General features: G+C 42.4%; 1 protein-coding gene across 2 annotated transcripts in view; it reads left to right on the forward strand.

Moving 5' to 3' along the window:
• slc2a9l2 (solute carrier family 2 member 9, like 2) overlaps nucleotides 1–16,882 on the forward strand; it is a 71,527-nt gene that overhangs the window by 14,884 nt on the left and 39,761 nt on the right. For both annotated transcript variants that reach the window (XM_056605341.1, XM_056605342.1), the window contains 5 exons: nucleotides 356–460; nucleotides 1,995–2,155; nucleotides 6,408–6,532; nucleotides 6,824–6,969; nucleotides 16,228–16,360. In XM_056605341.1, coding sequence (XP_056461316.1) covers nucleotides 356–460; nucleotides 1,995–2,155; nucleotides 6,408–6,532; nucleotides 6,824–6,969; nucleotides 16,228–16,360 — 670 coding nt within the window. The remainder of the gene's footprint in view (nucleotides 1–355; nucleotides 461–1,994; nucleotides 2,156–6,407; nucleotides 6,533–6,823; nucleotides 6,970–16,227; nucleotides 16,361–16,882) is intronic.

Raw genomic sequence — 16,882 nt, forward strand, 5'->3', positions numbered from 1 at the left:
GGGGATGGAAATAATATCCACACAAATCCTTCAATGAAATAAAACCAACCAAGATAAGTGTTCAAACATGAGGAGTATAATATTGATAATATAATTAATATGTGTATATATATAATATATATTCCAGTGCACTTGTACCATGGCAATTTCAATCATTATTTGCTAGAGATATTACCGAATGTATTTCCAAAGATAAATTAAATGTTTATGGTAGGTCAACACACTGTACAGGCCTATGTATTAGGCGCATTGGGTTAGGCTGCATCCTGAACAATATACGTTGTCCCTCGATGACCATGTCTTCAGAACTTTACCAAGAAAATATTTATGTCATAATGATTGTTTGCCTTTTCAGAGGCAGCCAATCACAGCATGTTTGATGAACGCAGCCTTCATCAGTGCCCTTGGGTCTTCTTATCTCTACGGATACAACCTGTCCGTAGTCAACGCTCCAGCCATGGTGAGACAGACTATGTTATGTGAAGAAGAATTTATTCAATAGTGTGCTTTAAAAAGGCATGTGCCTTAAAACTAGGCCGAACTTAAAGTATATACTGCTGTGTTCGTTGTGTCATTGTAGAAGCAATTCAGGGGTTGGGATTAGCAAATGGCATTCCTCTCATGTAACAGTCAAACAATAGATCGCCAGAGGCCAACTGGTCTGTGTGCCATTCTCACCCAGGTATCACACCCTCTCTGTTGTCCAACCACAGAGAGGGTGTGGGCTGTTTGTGATTGGTTGGTGATTGTCGATATAGAAAACAGGGGATTGAACTTTGTAGTACTCTACAGCCTAGAGAAGAGGTGAGGTCATGAGTTTACGACCTGTTAAAAAATAATAATTAACAAGAGAGTCAATGGGCATCAACTACTCATGTTAACCCATTTCGAAATTTATAAATACAATTTAATCTGAATACAATTAGAAACCCATAAATGAATCAATACTTACTGTCGGGCGGCTAATGTATGCAAGCAAATCCCTGTACAGATGGAAAGAAACAACTAAATAAAGGATTTATTTATTTATTATAATATACCAAACTATTAAATCTCACCCTGTACCTGATTTGCACGAAAGTCTGAACATAACACAAACAGTTTGGATCCATTAAATGATAACACAACATAAACTCTGGGGTTGTTGAATAACAACCTGTCGAGGGAAGCCATTAAGCATTTTAGCCTGGCTAGACCTTATTATCCTCAGCCCTTTTTTGATATTTTTATGGGAAATAAATAATTGAGTAATATGATGTTATGTTTAAAACTAAGTGTAATTCTATCCAATAAAACAGCTAGATGAGATAGCAGTCATTGCGTGGTGATATTGTTTAGAGGAGCTGATGCAAACCTAAAGGAGTATGGTCACATATTCGAACGGTGCTCTGCCCTTCAGTTTCAAATAATTGTATCTACTGGGAGTTCTGGCCATGCCATTTGTCTTCCCTCTCCAATTGGTTAAAACGCCAACTAACATTTTGCAATTAGTTGACTAATTTGGTGTCCAGAGACACTGAGTGCCCTTACACAATATATTTATAAACTCACAACATTTTTACACACACACACACACACACACACACACACACACACACACACACACACACACACACACACACACACACACACACACACACACACACACACACACACACACACACACACACACACACACTGTTGCCACCTATCCGATAAATTAATCGATTAAAATGAAAACACAGATGAATCGATATAGATTAATTGCAGATAAAAAAATTATGTTGGTTGTAGCCCAATGAGATCGGTCAATACAAATGTTAATGCCATTCAAATATATACAAAGGTACTATACCCTTCTCCCTATGTCATGCACATTAACATGTGCATTGCATATTTTTATAATTTGCAATGTCTTTTGGAGTTACAAGTGAGTGGTATCACTTATCAAGCAATGCTACTACTGGCACTCAGTGATTCTCAATAGACTTGTTGTCTGTGTCTTGCCGATGCAGTTTATAAAATCCATGTACAACCGGACATGGATGGAGAGGTACGGCCAGCCTGCCAGCACAGAGACGGTCACCCTGCTGTGGTCGTCCACTGTCTCCATATTTGCCATTGGGGGCCTCTTGGGAACACTTTGTGTCTCTTCTATGGTGAAAGCCCTGGGGAGGTAAGTCACTAGTCTGATTCAAAATAGATTTAAAGAGTATTTTAACAATTAATCATACAACACAATCTGTTGTTTATTTACTGCATTCTTGTAATTGTGTTACCTGACCTTTAACTTAAGTGTTTTCCTGAGAGACCGGACAACAATGCTCTATCTACAGCTGCAATCTATTTTTACACATCATTTCTTCATTGGCTTCTCCTCCCTTGCTCTGACTAAAACACTCAACACCCATCCTGTCTGGTCCTGTCCGGTCCCTCTACAATCATGATCCCATTGCAGAGTGTGGCTGAGCTCAGGTTGTGCAAGGGACTTGTAGCAGGCAGCGTACACCTTTGAAGGAAAGACATGGTCTATTTTCCGCTGCCCAGGGCTTTGCAGGAGGGCTCCAGGCATGGCATTTACTCCAGCGGAGGCTCCACCTGTGCCCCCAATGTCTTCCTCCAGGTTCCCTTGCAGGTTAATGCCCCCTGCTGATCCCACCAGTTAGGGGCCGGCTAATAGATAGTTTCTTTTCAGCTATTGCACCAGCGGGGGGTGAGGCTGGTGGTGGAGGAGGGCCGTCCTGTCACACGGGGAAATCACTTAGTATTGACACACACACTCTCTGTATTCATAGCTTGTACACACATCTCTGGAGCAGACCATTTGAGATTGGTGTACTGTACACAACAGCAAGCTAATTGGCTGCTACCTCAGTAAGCTTCATTCATTTATGCATCCTTGCACATGGTAATCCTGCCCTTGGTGCAGGACATAATGTAATGTTTTACGTACATAAGTATACCCAGTAACGGAACAGTGTAATGATGCTTTGAAGGAAGTTATAGTGTATATAATGGTATAGGCTACACATTGTTACCTTACCCCTAGAATTATATCAGAATGAATTGCAGTGAATGGTATTGACTTGGATAGATCAGTACATGGTCCAGCACTGAAATGCTGTTTTTCTACACTTCCTCTTTTGTTGCATCTATTTTTAGTTTTATCTGATTCAGTTCAGTCTATTTTTAGCTCAGGTGTTTATTCTCTGGCCGTAGCAGTTCCTCTGGGATAATTTCAACGTCAGGGAATGAACATGACAATATTTAGGCATTGTTTAGACTTTATTTTGGTGTCCAGAATTGGTTTGATCACAGCCAACATTAACGGCAGAGGAGAGATGAATGAGCTAAAATGTAAGCCACGGATAATGCAGTCATTTCTCCTCGGAATGACCCAAAGAAGGCAGAATAATAACAAAATCTACAATTCAAATGTTCTTTATACTCTATACTTGCTCAATAAAAAATGTTGTATGATGGGGACACAGAGTGTCCATTTGCCTTGGCCCTAGAGGCAGTGTTGGACCATCTATTTTGTGTTTCCATCTAGAGGAGGATCAAGTCTGGTGGTGCGATGAGATTCTCAGGGCTCCACCTAGCAGAGTTCCTGGTGTGATTTTTCCCCGTTACCTCATGCAGCTCTGCCAGTATTCCCATCATTAGTCCCTAATAATCGGTATTTCAGAAGCTAAGGAGCCTTCCCTCAACTAACGATGAGGACGTCAGATTGGCAGAGGAAAAGGCTCATGGAGGCTTCGCCCTGAGCTGTGTAGAATTGAACAGGCGAAATGAAAGGAGCAGAGCGCTGAAGCAAGGTCAAGGTTCCTGTTGGTGTCTGCAGATATACCCTCTTAACATTCACCTTGGATCCCTCAAGAAGGGTGTGGGGTCCTTCATGTGTCGACTATTATTCATCCTCTCTCTCTCTCTCTCTCGCCCGCTTCTCTCTCTTCTCTTTCCCCGGGACATCTGTGTGCCGGCTGGCAGTCACGCAGGGTGTCTACAAAGGTTTGGGCTCTGGGCTCAGGCAGGGAGAGTTGAATATATTAGCCGGCCGATATGCCCTTATGGTTTGGTACTGAAGAGCAATTTTGAATATAGATTAATTCTGTCTGCCCTCTTTAACTGTATAGGGGAATGTCTATGGATTTTTTGCTTTACCTTAACAGCAAAAGTACACATTGGATCAATAGCATTATGTTTTTACTTTACACTACTATTACCAATTTATTGGTATATTGCTATTGCTAATCCAGCAATATAGTTAAGCTCAACCCAGGAATTGGGTGGGATAAACTAGTTCTTTGGAGATCTCAGAGGCTTTTATCATTGATACCGATATGCTACTTCTGTGAGGTCTTTGGTGTTGGTGAAATTCCAATCAGCGTTGCAAGAGACAGCTAATGAGAAAAAATACAGGACTATGGAGGGATGATTGAGCTGGCTGGGGTTTAACCAGCAGGGGGCGATAAACATGCATGCAAAATAACTCATTTCCCCTGAGAGAAAAGGAGCGCAACCTATGTCCATCTGCTCTGGTCCGAAAATAACTGTGCTGTGTCTCAATAGCTCCCTTTAACAGTTTTAGCCCTTTCAATTACACAAGTGTACCCTGGACTTGGCTGCCATCCAATCCCCAGGTCCCTTGGTCAGCTCTCCCTGTTCCTCTCTGAGGAAGTTTCTAAAGGAGACAAGTTGAGATGCAACGATTCTAATTACAAATATATAATGTTTGGGATGATTCGCAGTCCTACATCATGGTTCCCATTGTATTAATCAAAAACAAGTAATAAAATGTATAATTTGTAGAAGCTAGATATTGTTTTGGCTGTTAAACTTAACATTCTTTTCATATTTATTTCCCAAGTCATATTGTTTTCATTTGAAGTAGTCAATCGTTTATTCTTTAAGAGAAAAAAGATTGAATGCTGTGTGAAATATTTGTTCACTGCTGGTCGATTGACCAGCAGTGCTGGCCATCGCAACACACTTAAAAACTGCAATAAACACATGTGTGCGGGCACCCTGCTGTCAATTACTTAAGGATATTTACAGTAAATGGTCTTGGGAGAGCTTGAGTGCATATCTTCTAAGATGGTTTTGAAATTGGGATAATCCATCTTGCAGTTTGAAAACTGCTTCTTTAAGCACTCCTAGCTAGGCTCAGCGTAAGGGATGAGCACACGCATGTTGACTGAATATGCAGTTTACTACAGTAGACAGCACTGAACCCCTACTGTAAACAGTTCGTCCCACACATTTATAGAACAAGCATCATGCTGCCTCGGCAAAACCCACATTATCTGATAAAATCTGAAACGAAAGCACTTCTCTTGTTTTGAATGATACAAACGATTATTCATAACCACTGAGAAGTGTATTTTAATACAAATCAAATCATTTCTGTGTAATTAAGTTAATCTCTGTAATACAGTTGAACAAATATTTGCTTGAGCTATGAAACAAAATATTAAGGGTTTGAGTCAGATATTGAATGCTGAAAACATGAAAACATTGTGTAGGCCGACTGATCTGGGATCTATTTTGAACGTCTGGATTAAAGGGAATTAGAGTGTTGCCTCAAACTGAGTGACTCTTTCCCAAAGGACCAGTTTTGGAGAGAAGTCAGCACTTCATAGAGGCACTGGGAAATGGTCAGCTCAAATGTGAACAATAACACGGCCCAACAAAACAAAAGGGACAACCCCATATCAAATTATTGATATGGGGTTGCAATGAATGTACTTAAAATATGCCCCAATTTTATTTTTTGATGGAAGGATAACAATACATCAACCTGCAGAAAAAAATAAAGAAAAGCCATGTAATTGAATTGCAAGAGCAATTTCTTGATGACATACCGTCACAAAATGTTCGTTTTGTGCTCCGTCAGACACGTGCATGTGAAAATAATGAGATCTGACATGGAAAATTGAACTGTATAAAAATCCATTCATCCATACTCATCTTGACATTTATATGTTAAAGACTTTACTTCACGATCAAGCAATTATTAGTCAAACAAGGCAATGACGAATTGTTCAAAGACTAAATAATGCATAATTCAATGTTTTTTTTACAGGTACATCATAATATAATACGAGTTGTATAAAATAATGTTGTCAATGCATAACGGTGGCCGGAAATGTCGGACAATAAACCTTTATCCTTCAAGAACAGGCCATCGTTTTAGCACTTGGCATATTTACGAGATGAGGCACTGAAGCCCAGTCTAGCTGTTGGTAAATAATTGATGTGACCCTTGAAAAGGAGCCCAATATATCCAGGATCACACAGGGGTTCAGGCACCTGTCTAGTATACTTATTCTTGAATTGCTTGGGCCCCGACCACACCCGTGGATGAAGCAGCTCCACCTGTGGCTACCACTGATATCCTTCCCTCTCCTGTGTTCCCTCCTTGGCAGGAAGGGCACCTTGCTGCTGAACAACTGCTTTGCGGTAATAGCGGCGGTGCTCCTCTCCCTGGGGGAGACGGCAGGCTCTTTTGAAATGCTCCTCGTGGGTCGGCTCATCATGGGAGTGGACTCTGGTGAGTTTCTCTATTCCCCCTATAGGTCTGTCTCCAAGAAGTCCTGCTCATTATTATTACTGCAGTATAAATCTGCCCGTGTTGGTACCAGCAGCATTGCTGCGTTGGGCATGTACGGGGCTATGAAGCATTGCCTGGTACATTGTCAGGAGTTGTCCTAACCCCAATGTGTCAAATGTGTTCCGGATCTTATTATAATCTTTCCATCATTATAATCGTCACTATGGAAACTATGGTCACAGAGAGCAATGAAGATATCACTTACAAATGTGTTATTTTCTTACACATTAGGTATCGCTCTTTGCGCTCTGCCAATGTACCTTGGAGAAATTTCCCCAAGGAATATAAGAGGATCCATTGGTCAGTTCAATTCCATCCTCATCTGCCTGGGAGTGTTCACTGGACAAGTGCTGGGTCTTCCACAGCTGCTGGGGCAGGTTGGTGCTGTTGGGCTTTTGCCTGCTCTTGAGCATAAGCTTGTTACAAATAACGGATCCCAAAAATGCAAAATGGTTCAATTGGTTATATTAAAACATGACTAATAAAATGCATTTAAACTTTATTTCTTAACATGTTATGCAAAGCTAGAGCTCACAACTGATTATAAAAAGGTTATAAAGCATGAAATAAAAGGCTCTTGACAAGGTCATGACATTTTAGATATCATATTCTTCACCTCACCATATTCTCCACTATGTATCGGAAGGAGGGTGACCTTTATCTCCCCATTTTTGTGATAAATGTACTTCATTTATGTCATAATATTTGACCATTCTAATCTATTTCCGAGGCCTTTAGCTATATTTCTCAGCGCCGTCTTCATGAAGAATATGAATAGCTTGTCATGTTTTCTCCGTCACCTAGCCTGCATACCATGATACACGACTAGCCGCCTCAAAGGGCTTGACGCTCCGCCACCTCGGAGCCAGGGTGGAGCCTTTTCCACACTCACATCAGTAGTTGTTCATGTGACATGTTTTCGTTGTTGATCTGTTGGGGCTGAAAATAGACAGAATAAGCCAGAAGCACATACGCTCCAGCCGAGCCAAGTGAGGCCGTGTAATGTGAACAGTAACACAACAGTATATAAGTACACTGTAATCCAGCCGCGTCTCACTGAGTCACAGGGCTCCTTAGACGGTGGCACCCTTGACTTCCATGTTAAAATGCTGAACAACAAACAAAGCGGGACCTAAATAGTGCTCTTGTAATTAGCTTTTATCGACTCCCCGGCTGCTAATTACGCGGAGGAAACACGCAGCCTGCGCTAAAGCTGAACACGGGGGGACCCACTATGGCAATTCAGCTCCTGTTTGTGCTGCGGTTAAGATTGCACTTTGTGCACGATCAGGTAAGCCTGTAACTATCCAAGTGCTTCCATGGAGGTGTTGCTGAGCGAGAGACCCACCTGGCAGCGATAGTGTAGTAAAAGCATTCAAACGACCATAAACAAACCAAAATAACCAAATACAAGTGCCACAAAGAGCTGTTGCTAATAATGCCTAACACAAATCGAACATTACACGTCTTTGTTTGAATCGTTAATATTGATCCGATACGAGGGATTGTTCGGCGAGGCAGTCCAGACGTAGACACAAGTTAAAGCCCTTGCATTGCTTCACTGCTTCAGTCCATTCCATCCTGTGTTGTGCCCCAGTAACTGGACCGAATAAAAACCTCAGATTAGATACATTTTCTAGATATCGCTTCGCTCACTATTTGATTTGTAATAGAGAATGAAGATGAAGATTAGGGCTTGATAGAACCGGTGCTTCCAATATTAAAAGATGGAGATTTACGGCTGCTGTCAATTTCTGTCAATTATTATATATGTATTAAATTAGGGTTTTATAGTTCCTTGTCTGAAAGTAAATCAGTGCGTGTGTTGCTTATTCCAAGCATGGCTAACGAGTCGTTCCACTGGATAATGTGTGTATCCAGAGCGGATGTTGAGCTCTGCACTCCCGCGATCTTTGGGAGATATTACCCACTGCGTCAGGGTGGACACAGACCTCCAGTGAGGGAAACTGGGACGCAGCAGGATGCAGCAGCATTGGCTCTTGTCCATTAATAGTAATGTTGTGCATCATGAGCATCGCTGCATCCACCACATAGCCCACATCCCCCGTGACCAACACTAATTGACCAACACTCTCTCTCTCTCTCTCTCTCTCTCGCTCTCTCTCTCTCTCTCTCTGGATCTATCTCTCTCTCTCTGTATCTCTCTCTCTCTCTCTCTCTCTCTCTCTCTCTCTCTCTGTGTCTCTCTCTCCCTCTCTCTCTCTGTATCTCTCTCTCTGTATCTCTCTCTCTCTCTCTCTCTCTCTCTCTCTCTCTCTCTCTCTCTCTCTCTCTCTGTATCTCTCTCTCTTTCTCTCTCTCTCTCTCTCTCTCTCTCTCTCTCTCTCTCTCTCTCTCTGTATCTCTCTCTCCCTCTCTCTCTCTGTATCTCTCTCTCTCTGTATCTGTCTCTGTCTCTCTCTGTCGATCTATAGATATATATGTGTCTCTCTTTCTTCCCTCTCTGTTCAAAATAATGAATCATTTGATATCCCTATTATCGAGTGTGGGGGGTGTGTTGGGGGGTTGTGTTGCGCTCCCTGTCATGTGTTTTACCCGTCATGTGTTTTACCCGTCATGTGTTTTACTCATAGTGGAGGATTTCGATCGAAGTTGGTGAACATGTTGCATTCCCCCCGCCCCCCAATTCTTCAATCTACGCTGACATTTACACATGATTTCCAACAGCGATAGACAATTTACTCATTTCTAATTTATAAGGCTCGGGCTTTCCTCCATCAACCCTCCCTCAAGACCCCCTTTCTAAATAAATACCCTAAGGAATCAGTACTGTATACATTGATGTGTTCTTACAGATGTATACCAGCCACCGCTCTTCTGCTATTTGCTATCAGACACATGGTTATTTGACAAGAGGCCTCAGACCATCAGCATCTCATATGACACACTTGATGAATATCTCAATCCTGTATTTGCCGGCGTACTACAGCATTGAAAGCAAAGGTTGGTTTCCTGCCCTTTGCGCCTCGTGTTAATGAAAGGCGATACACGACGGCAATTGGTAAGCAGTGCGACGCGCTGATAGGGCTTGACAAGTGATCCGTACCCTAACCTTAATGCCTGCGCAATGACCGGGATCCTTCCCGTTGGGAACCATGTTTAATTCGGGTTTACAGCACCAAACAAGCTGGAAGCAGACATTTTAATTGAGGCACCTCTGGAGGCGCGTTGACACGTCACATTAGCGCTGTACAAGCGGAGGCCTTGGCCAACCGCTGTGACAGCCCTAGTGGATGGGCTTGTTAAGAGGTAAAGATCAATGGGCTGGTAAAAGCAGCCCCGCACTTATATAGTCCCTAGCCTCGTTGTCAATAGGCTTTCTCGTGACTCATGGGCAAGCGTCTCTCTCTCTATCGCTCTCTCTATCGCTCGCTCTCTCTCTCTCTCTCTCTCTCTCTCTCTCTCTCTCTCTCTCTCTCTCTCTCTCTCTCTCTCTCTCTCTCTCTCTCTCTCTCTCTCTCTCTCTTTGTAATGCATGGGGAAAACCCAATACACACTAGGAAATACTCATGTTCCTACACATTTTTCGCTTAGGGTTTGCTGATGATGAAAGTGTTCAGCAGTCGCACACACTCTTCGAGCATGAGGCTGATGCATTGACAGAAAACAAAACAGTGACCCATCACGGGTGACGCAAAGGTGAAAAGTGGCGAAATGAGAGTGCATGCATTTCTGTTTCCCATGAAAGAAAAGCAATTGTCCACACATTGCTTTTGGATCTGAGGACCTACTTCCCATCCCGCCCTGTGGGCTTGTACCTTGTCGTTCCACAGGGGCCTGGTGATGGAAGATCGCTTTGCTCCATGCTCTGGGGATTTGTTTTTGCAGGAGAAGGGGAAAAACAACACAGGTAGTCCATTTCCCCCCCTCCCCGCTTATATTGCAGCAGGTCATCTTTGGTTTTACTTTGGAGATCTTGGACATCCAGACATTCCCTCAACACTTTTCTTTCTTTCTATATTATTTAATTATTCTTTAAAGGCAACAGCTGTATGAACCAGGCCTTAGGCTTATTATCACACTATCGTCGGATGTCATAAATTGATGTGTTGGTGTTTAACTTATTGTGGTGAAGGTGTTCTACTCCAAGCTATGAGGTTTGATTCCAAGTAGAAAGGTTCTTGGTTCCATCCCGAGAGCCCTCAATCTACTGGGAGGGAGATGGCTACCATATAAATATTGTTAAAGATAGTGAGAAGCTAGTATATTGTGTATGTTGTTTTTATGTTGTTGCCACATGTTGCACAACATCAATGCACAGAACAAATGGCGAACAACACTGGGCTTACAAAACAACCATCTTTTTGTTTTGTTTCCTTGAACCATGTGGCAATGTCCACAATGACACGTCTTTGTCAAACTGCATCTCCAAACAGACAAGCTCAAACTAGAATGGCCTTGCTGTTGATAAAACAAACGGTGTGACTGGGTTGTTCACCCTTTCATACACCCTTTTTCGTTAAGAATTACATAACACAATCTACTGCCAAATCCAGAGTTTCAAAAAGTTGTTTCTGATTCAACGCGGAAAGGCCGGAGAAGTCACAATAGTAGAAGATGACTCCTAATGATGCCATGCCATTACTATTTCAGCATTGGCATGGCATCACTCTGAAGAAAGACTAACCCAAAGGGGTTCAGCGTTCCTCATGAATGGCCATGACCCCAATGTAAATTTGTATACATTTGGAGCCTAGTTACGAAGAGGATGGGTAATTGCTTTGCAGCTGATAAACAGTGGTGGCTAATTCGATTTTTCACCCATCCATCCACAATTACCAATTGATTACCAATCATGTGTTCAGTTTCACTAGTGTCTGGCTCGGATAAGCAAGGACCAGGTTTCCATTACACAATCATTACTTGGCACATACTGGGAAATCAAATTACTGCACTGCCCTAACAACACATAGCCAAGGAGAGTGGACACGTTAGGCTAAAGCACAGTTCAACGTGTCCACATGCTTATTCTACTGGGTTTTCATACACCCCAAGACACCTCTCTGATGTCTGTGTGAGTGATATATATTTATATACAGTATGTGTGTGTAAATTGTGTATTGATCTTATGTTGTGATGTGTATATTGTGTATTAAACACATCAGTTTCTCGTGTCGAGACACATTTTCTCTAATCGTATCGTTTTTCACCTAAATACAAATATAAAATGGAAAGGCTACAGGGAGCCTGAAAAAGGCTTGGTGAAAAGCTGTGTATTATGAGATGAGACAATCATGAGTATTGGTTTATTGCTTGTTCTTTCAGTTGGGATTAGTCCTGTGAAGTGACTAACCAATAGTCGTTTTCGAATATGCACCGTCTTTAAGTACCACAGAAAAAATATCTATTAGGTGAGCCATGTTTGGCTACTCACTTGTCATTGCCAACATAAAAAAACAAACGATTCACGGGAAAAATTCGGATAGCTACATGTATTTGTACATGCCCACTAGTGTATTCAGGGCTGACAGCTACACTTGAAAGCACTATAGCCTCATGCAATTAACTTGGATGTATCTCAAACTTGTTGCCTGAACTGACTCCCCACAATGTTTCCCACTTGTATCATTTATATATATATATATATATTATCACAGTCCTTTACTTTGATCAAATCGTGTTCCTCCTGGCATAGGAACCAATTCTAGAAAAGGAATATCTGACATGTGTACCACAGCGGTGGAATGTGCCACCGGGGAATCAGCTTGGAGCTGAAGTACTCTGCAGCCGGGGCGGCAGCTTGGAGCTGAGGTACTACCAGCTCTTGATCCCTACGGGTCAGATGAGGGCCAATTACGTTCCGCTCCCCTGATCAGCTAAGGTAGATCTGAAGTTGTGTTGAGGTGATGTCTGCTGTCTCCGATCATCGGCTCAGGTTAGGGCGGTGTGGAATTTGACGCCATGGAGAATACATTTCATTGTATGGTCATTGTTTTTGAAGGGGGGTTGGAAAACAACGGTGACAACAAGGGAAATACTGTTTTCCAATTTCTTTTTTTTTCAGGCGCTCTCGCCCTGCTTGACATTCAATCAAATATAACTTTTTGGCTCGACAGCAGTACTTTGATTAAGCTTAAATGATTAAAATAACTCGGGTGATCATAACTCTATGAATAAAATAGTGGGACCCAGTACCTTCTTGTGCATCTCTATGGAGCTGACATTTCTTATCCACAAGGCACATTTTCCCAGTTTTCTAACTTTACTTACTTTTAACTAATAGAAAAAACCCTCCATGTCCATTCCTTCACCCCCACCCCCATTTACCCAACAGGGAACTCCTGTTGGGTGGTCTATTATGATCCAGAGTGGGGGGGAATTGTTTGTGTAGCCTTGTGGTCGTTAGGGTGCGCACAGTTGACGCATGTGTGTACGTGTTCTCTGTGTGTGTGTGTGTGTGTGCCTTTCAACTTGTCAGTGTTAGTGTGTGATTTCAAGCGCACCGAGCTGGAGCAGCAGCATCATCCCGCCGGATGACTCAGTGCTCCATGTGCCGGGGATGACGTAGGCCCTGTGGTTGTGATGCAATAGTCTGCAGGGGTACAGTCATCTCTCACCAGGTGTGGTCCTCCTGCTTTGCTCTTTGGTATCCACAGCGGGAGATGTTGTTGAATGTAATGATTTTGCATAATAAATGGCAGCGTTATACAGCAGTGTCTGTGCAGGTGCACTCGCTGGACCCTTCTCCGATGACGCATCCATGCTGTGCCTCGGGCACCGGTTAACTATACTGCTTATTTTATTTACTTTCGATCAAATCTGAAACACTGGGACTGATATCCAGCTCATACGTGCATAATATAAGCAAGATCTTATCTTTGAGACCAGGCACAGGCGATTTTTGGTCTTCAAGGGATTCAGTGTGACGGTTAGATAATTAGAGATGGGAACACGTCTGTGTGGAATCGGGTCATCTTGTATCTGAACTGACTGAGGGCTGTCACTGGCGGAGGCGGGTGAGTAGATGCGCAGGGCTCAAGGTCTGTTCTGCTCACTAACTTCCTCATTACAATTAAATTAGACACACAACTACAATCTGCATCTTTCTCACTTTAAGATGCTTTTAATTAAAGTGAGTCACGACACATTGAAAGAGAACAGCGGATGTCAGTCATTATGCAAATTAGTTGAACAAACCGACTAGGAGAGCATGGGAAGTGTCAGGCGAGCCATGCATTAATTACAGAAGGGAAACTTTATGTCTGGGAAAACTTGGCGGCTTGGTATGTCCTTCCGTAGTAGAGACTGGATATCCAATTATCTGTAATATAATGTATTGTACAACTTGCATCCCCCTCTGAGCATCTATCAGCCTATACGGCTGCCTCGGGTATTTTGTGCATCACAAAATGTCTGAAGTTATGTTTGTTGCCAAATGCAAACATCTGTATTGATTCTCTTAAGGTATCGTAACACAGACGTGAAAGCGTTTTGCAAACGTAACAAAGTGTTAAAAGATTTGTCAATGCAGATACAAGGTTCACGTTAAATGTGTCTAATAAAATAAACTAAAGAGGATTTGCTTCACACCGTGGCAGCATTTATTTATTCAAATAGCCGTTATAATAAATTCTGATCTTGTTTTTCTTTGAGACAAGCGACAAGTCTGTTAGAAGTGAGACCTGGCCTGAACTGCATGATGAACCAAATGGCACGGAATGCAGCAATGTTTTCACCACCTCTCCTATTTCAAACATAATTCAAACAAAATAGAACTATATTTTCATTTTCAGTCACAGCGTTTTAAACCAACGAGAGAAGCGTGTCTTTGAATGAGGTCACTCCTCAAAGGGGGATGACTAACAAGGCAGGCGGGGCAACACTTTCATGCTTTTGGTTGCCTTCTTTTAACCCCCCCCCCATTGTGAATCAAATAAAATATGCTACCCATATTTTATTGCCTTAGGCCATTGATATGTGATGTTGAGTTTCAATTAACACAAAAAGCTGTATTTTTCAAATGTTTTTGACAGCTGAATACTTTTAAACCAGTGACTAGCGTTGATAGAAATTCATGCATGAGGGAATATGTTAGGATTAAATGTTGTAGATAATTCAGAGATATGATGGTAGTGTAGAAAACATAAAGCCACAATTTAGCACTAAGTAGTTCTTCCTTTGCAACTCCATTGTACTCTATTGAAACCTCTAGTTTAGGGCAATAGTAAGTGGTGATTTTATGACAAAATTATATAATCTGTAGGCATGTTTTAGCCTCGAAGTCGAGTAGTCTTATAAGCAGATGTGTCTTCTGTAGTTCATCGCCCACGTTTCTGTTTACTCGAACAACATCACATTTTGTATGAGTTGTCTTTGTTACAGTTCTGTGGGCCCTATTTTAACAGTCTGAAACGCAAGTGAGAATCGCCAAACGCAAGTAGCTTTGTGGGCGGTTCTATGGCGATGTTGCTATTTTACTGGCGGATAAATGCCTCTTGCGCCCGACGCAAATCTAAAAAGGGTTGCCCTGAAGTAACCTAATTACCCCCAGGTGTGGTTTGGGCGTAACTTGCAATAAACCAATGAGAGTGCCATCTCCCATCCCCTTTCAGCGCGTTTGCAGTCACAGATGCATGACCACATGAATTTAAACTTCAAATGGCTCAGTTTATAGCCAAATAATTTGGCTTAATTCACACATAGAACTGTGGTTCTATTTAATGATAGATGCAATACATAAAAAAAAGTTGTTTCTTACCAGTATTGTATGCATTATCGTTATCGACTTGTGTTCCTAATATGCATGTGTCCCCTCGTTAATATACATTGCCATGGACTGTATTAAGAGTTACATGTTTAGTTTGCGTGTGTTTAAACAGATGGATGGACACACGCGCGCCCGCATTCATTAATTATTTAACACGTACACACACGCGCGCCCGCATTTATTCATTCTTTTTAACACTCACTCGCGGTAAAACAATGTTTTCTCACGATGAAATACTCATCAATCCTAAAAGTTATGGGCTTGTACACGATGTCTGTGTTAAGTAAATATGTGTTTGCTGTATGGTGTTGATTTAAAAGTACCACTTATAACCGCTGTCTCAGCTGTTCTTTCCCAAATAATTTACCAAGAATGTGTGGCTAGGTAGATGAGAGAAGCAAGCTGTATGTGTGAGGTGCACAAGCAACATTATGCATGCAGCCTTAAAATAGCATCTGAACAACGCCCACTGACTTTAAACCAGGTATTTCCTGGTTTGTGGCGGAATTGTTTTCTGAAACTGCAAAATAGCACCAGGGAACGTGTGCGCCAGAACACGCCTCCTCCATTCGCTGAACCGCCCCTTGGGGCGCAAGATCATTCCCTAATTTAGCGACACGTGCCTGTGGAAGGAATAGAACGCTCTGCGCCAGTTGCAAACTAGCAACGACCCATGCATCGTGTAGAAAGCCAATTACGCTGGATGCAAGATAGGGCCCTTCGTGTCTTTCCACTGTAAACCTGCCAGTTACCATAGATGCCCTCACTATTGCCATGTGGGGAACATATTAATGCAAAATAAAGCAGGAAATTGGAGATTAGCAAATTAGTTTACACAATGTCTTTGTGTCCCCTTATCCTTTGCTTGATGTCGCTTGTTGTGATTGGTTTCTGAATTTGACTGCAGGAGTCCAAATGGCCCTTCCTGTTTGCCTTCCTGGCGGTTCCTGCTTTGATTCAGCTGTGTGTGCTGCCGTTCTTCCCAGAGAGTCCTCGCTACCTGCTGATGGAGAGGAGGGATGAAGCTGCCGCAGAAAAAGGTACGGAACACACACACACACACACACACACACACACACACACACACACACACACACGCACACGCACACGCACGCACGCGCGCGCACACACACAAACCACTGCGGTGATGAGATCACTTTACCCCGAACCACAAAGAAGGGGCCGTTTTAAATAATGAAGCGTACTGGGAATTGTGCTGTGCAGAGTTTTTCATTTCAGTTCTCTTAAAGTGGGAGGGCAGGCCTCAACGAAATCTATAATTGTAACTCCCTATCATTTTGTAAAATGTATCTATAGCGATTTTGAAAATGTTGTCGCATGCTGTTATTTAAAGGGACTTACAGTGTCTTTAAGATAAATGTCCTCCAGGAGCAGGTTGAGATAAGGGCCATTGGGGTTCGAAGTTCGAACCCGGAACCTCGGCGGCCATTCAATTTCCTTCCCCAATCTGACAAATATTGATCATCACCACTGCTGGTTGCAAAAAAAAACAAGCAACAGCTAGAACGGAACAAAACGGGAAATGTAAGGCCTCTTTACTG

This window comes from Gadus chalcogrammus, chromosome 13 (genome assembly GCF_026213295.1).
Source record: "Gadus chalcogrammus isolate NIFS_2021 chromosome 13, NIFS_Gcha_1.0, whole genome shotgun sequence".
NCBI classification, from domain to species: domain Eukaryota; kingdom Metazoa; phylum Chordata; class Actinopteri; order Gadiformes; family Gadidae; genus Gadus; species Gadus chalcogrammus.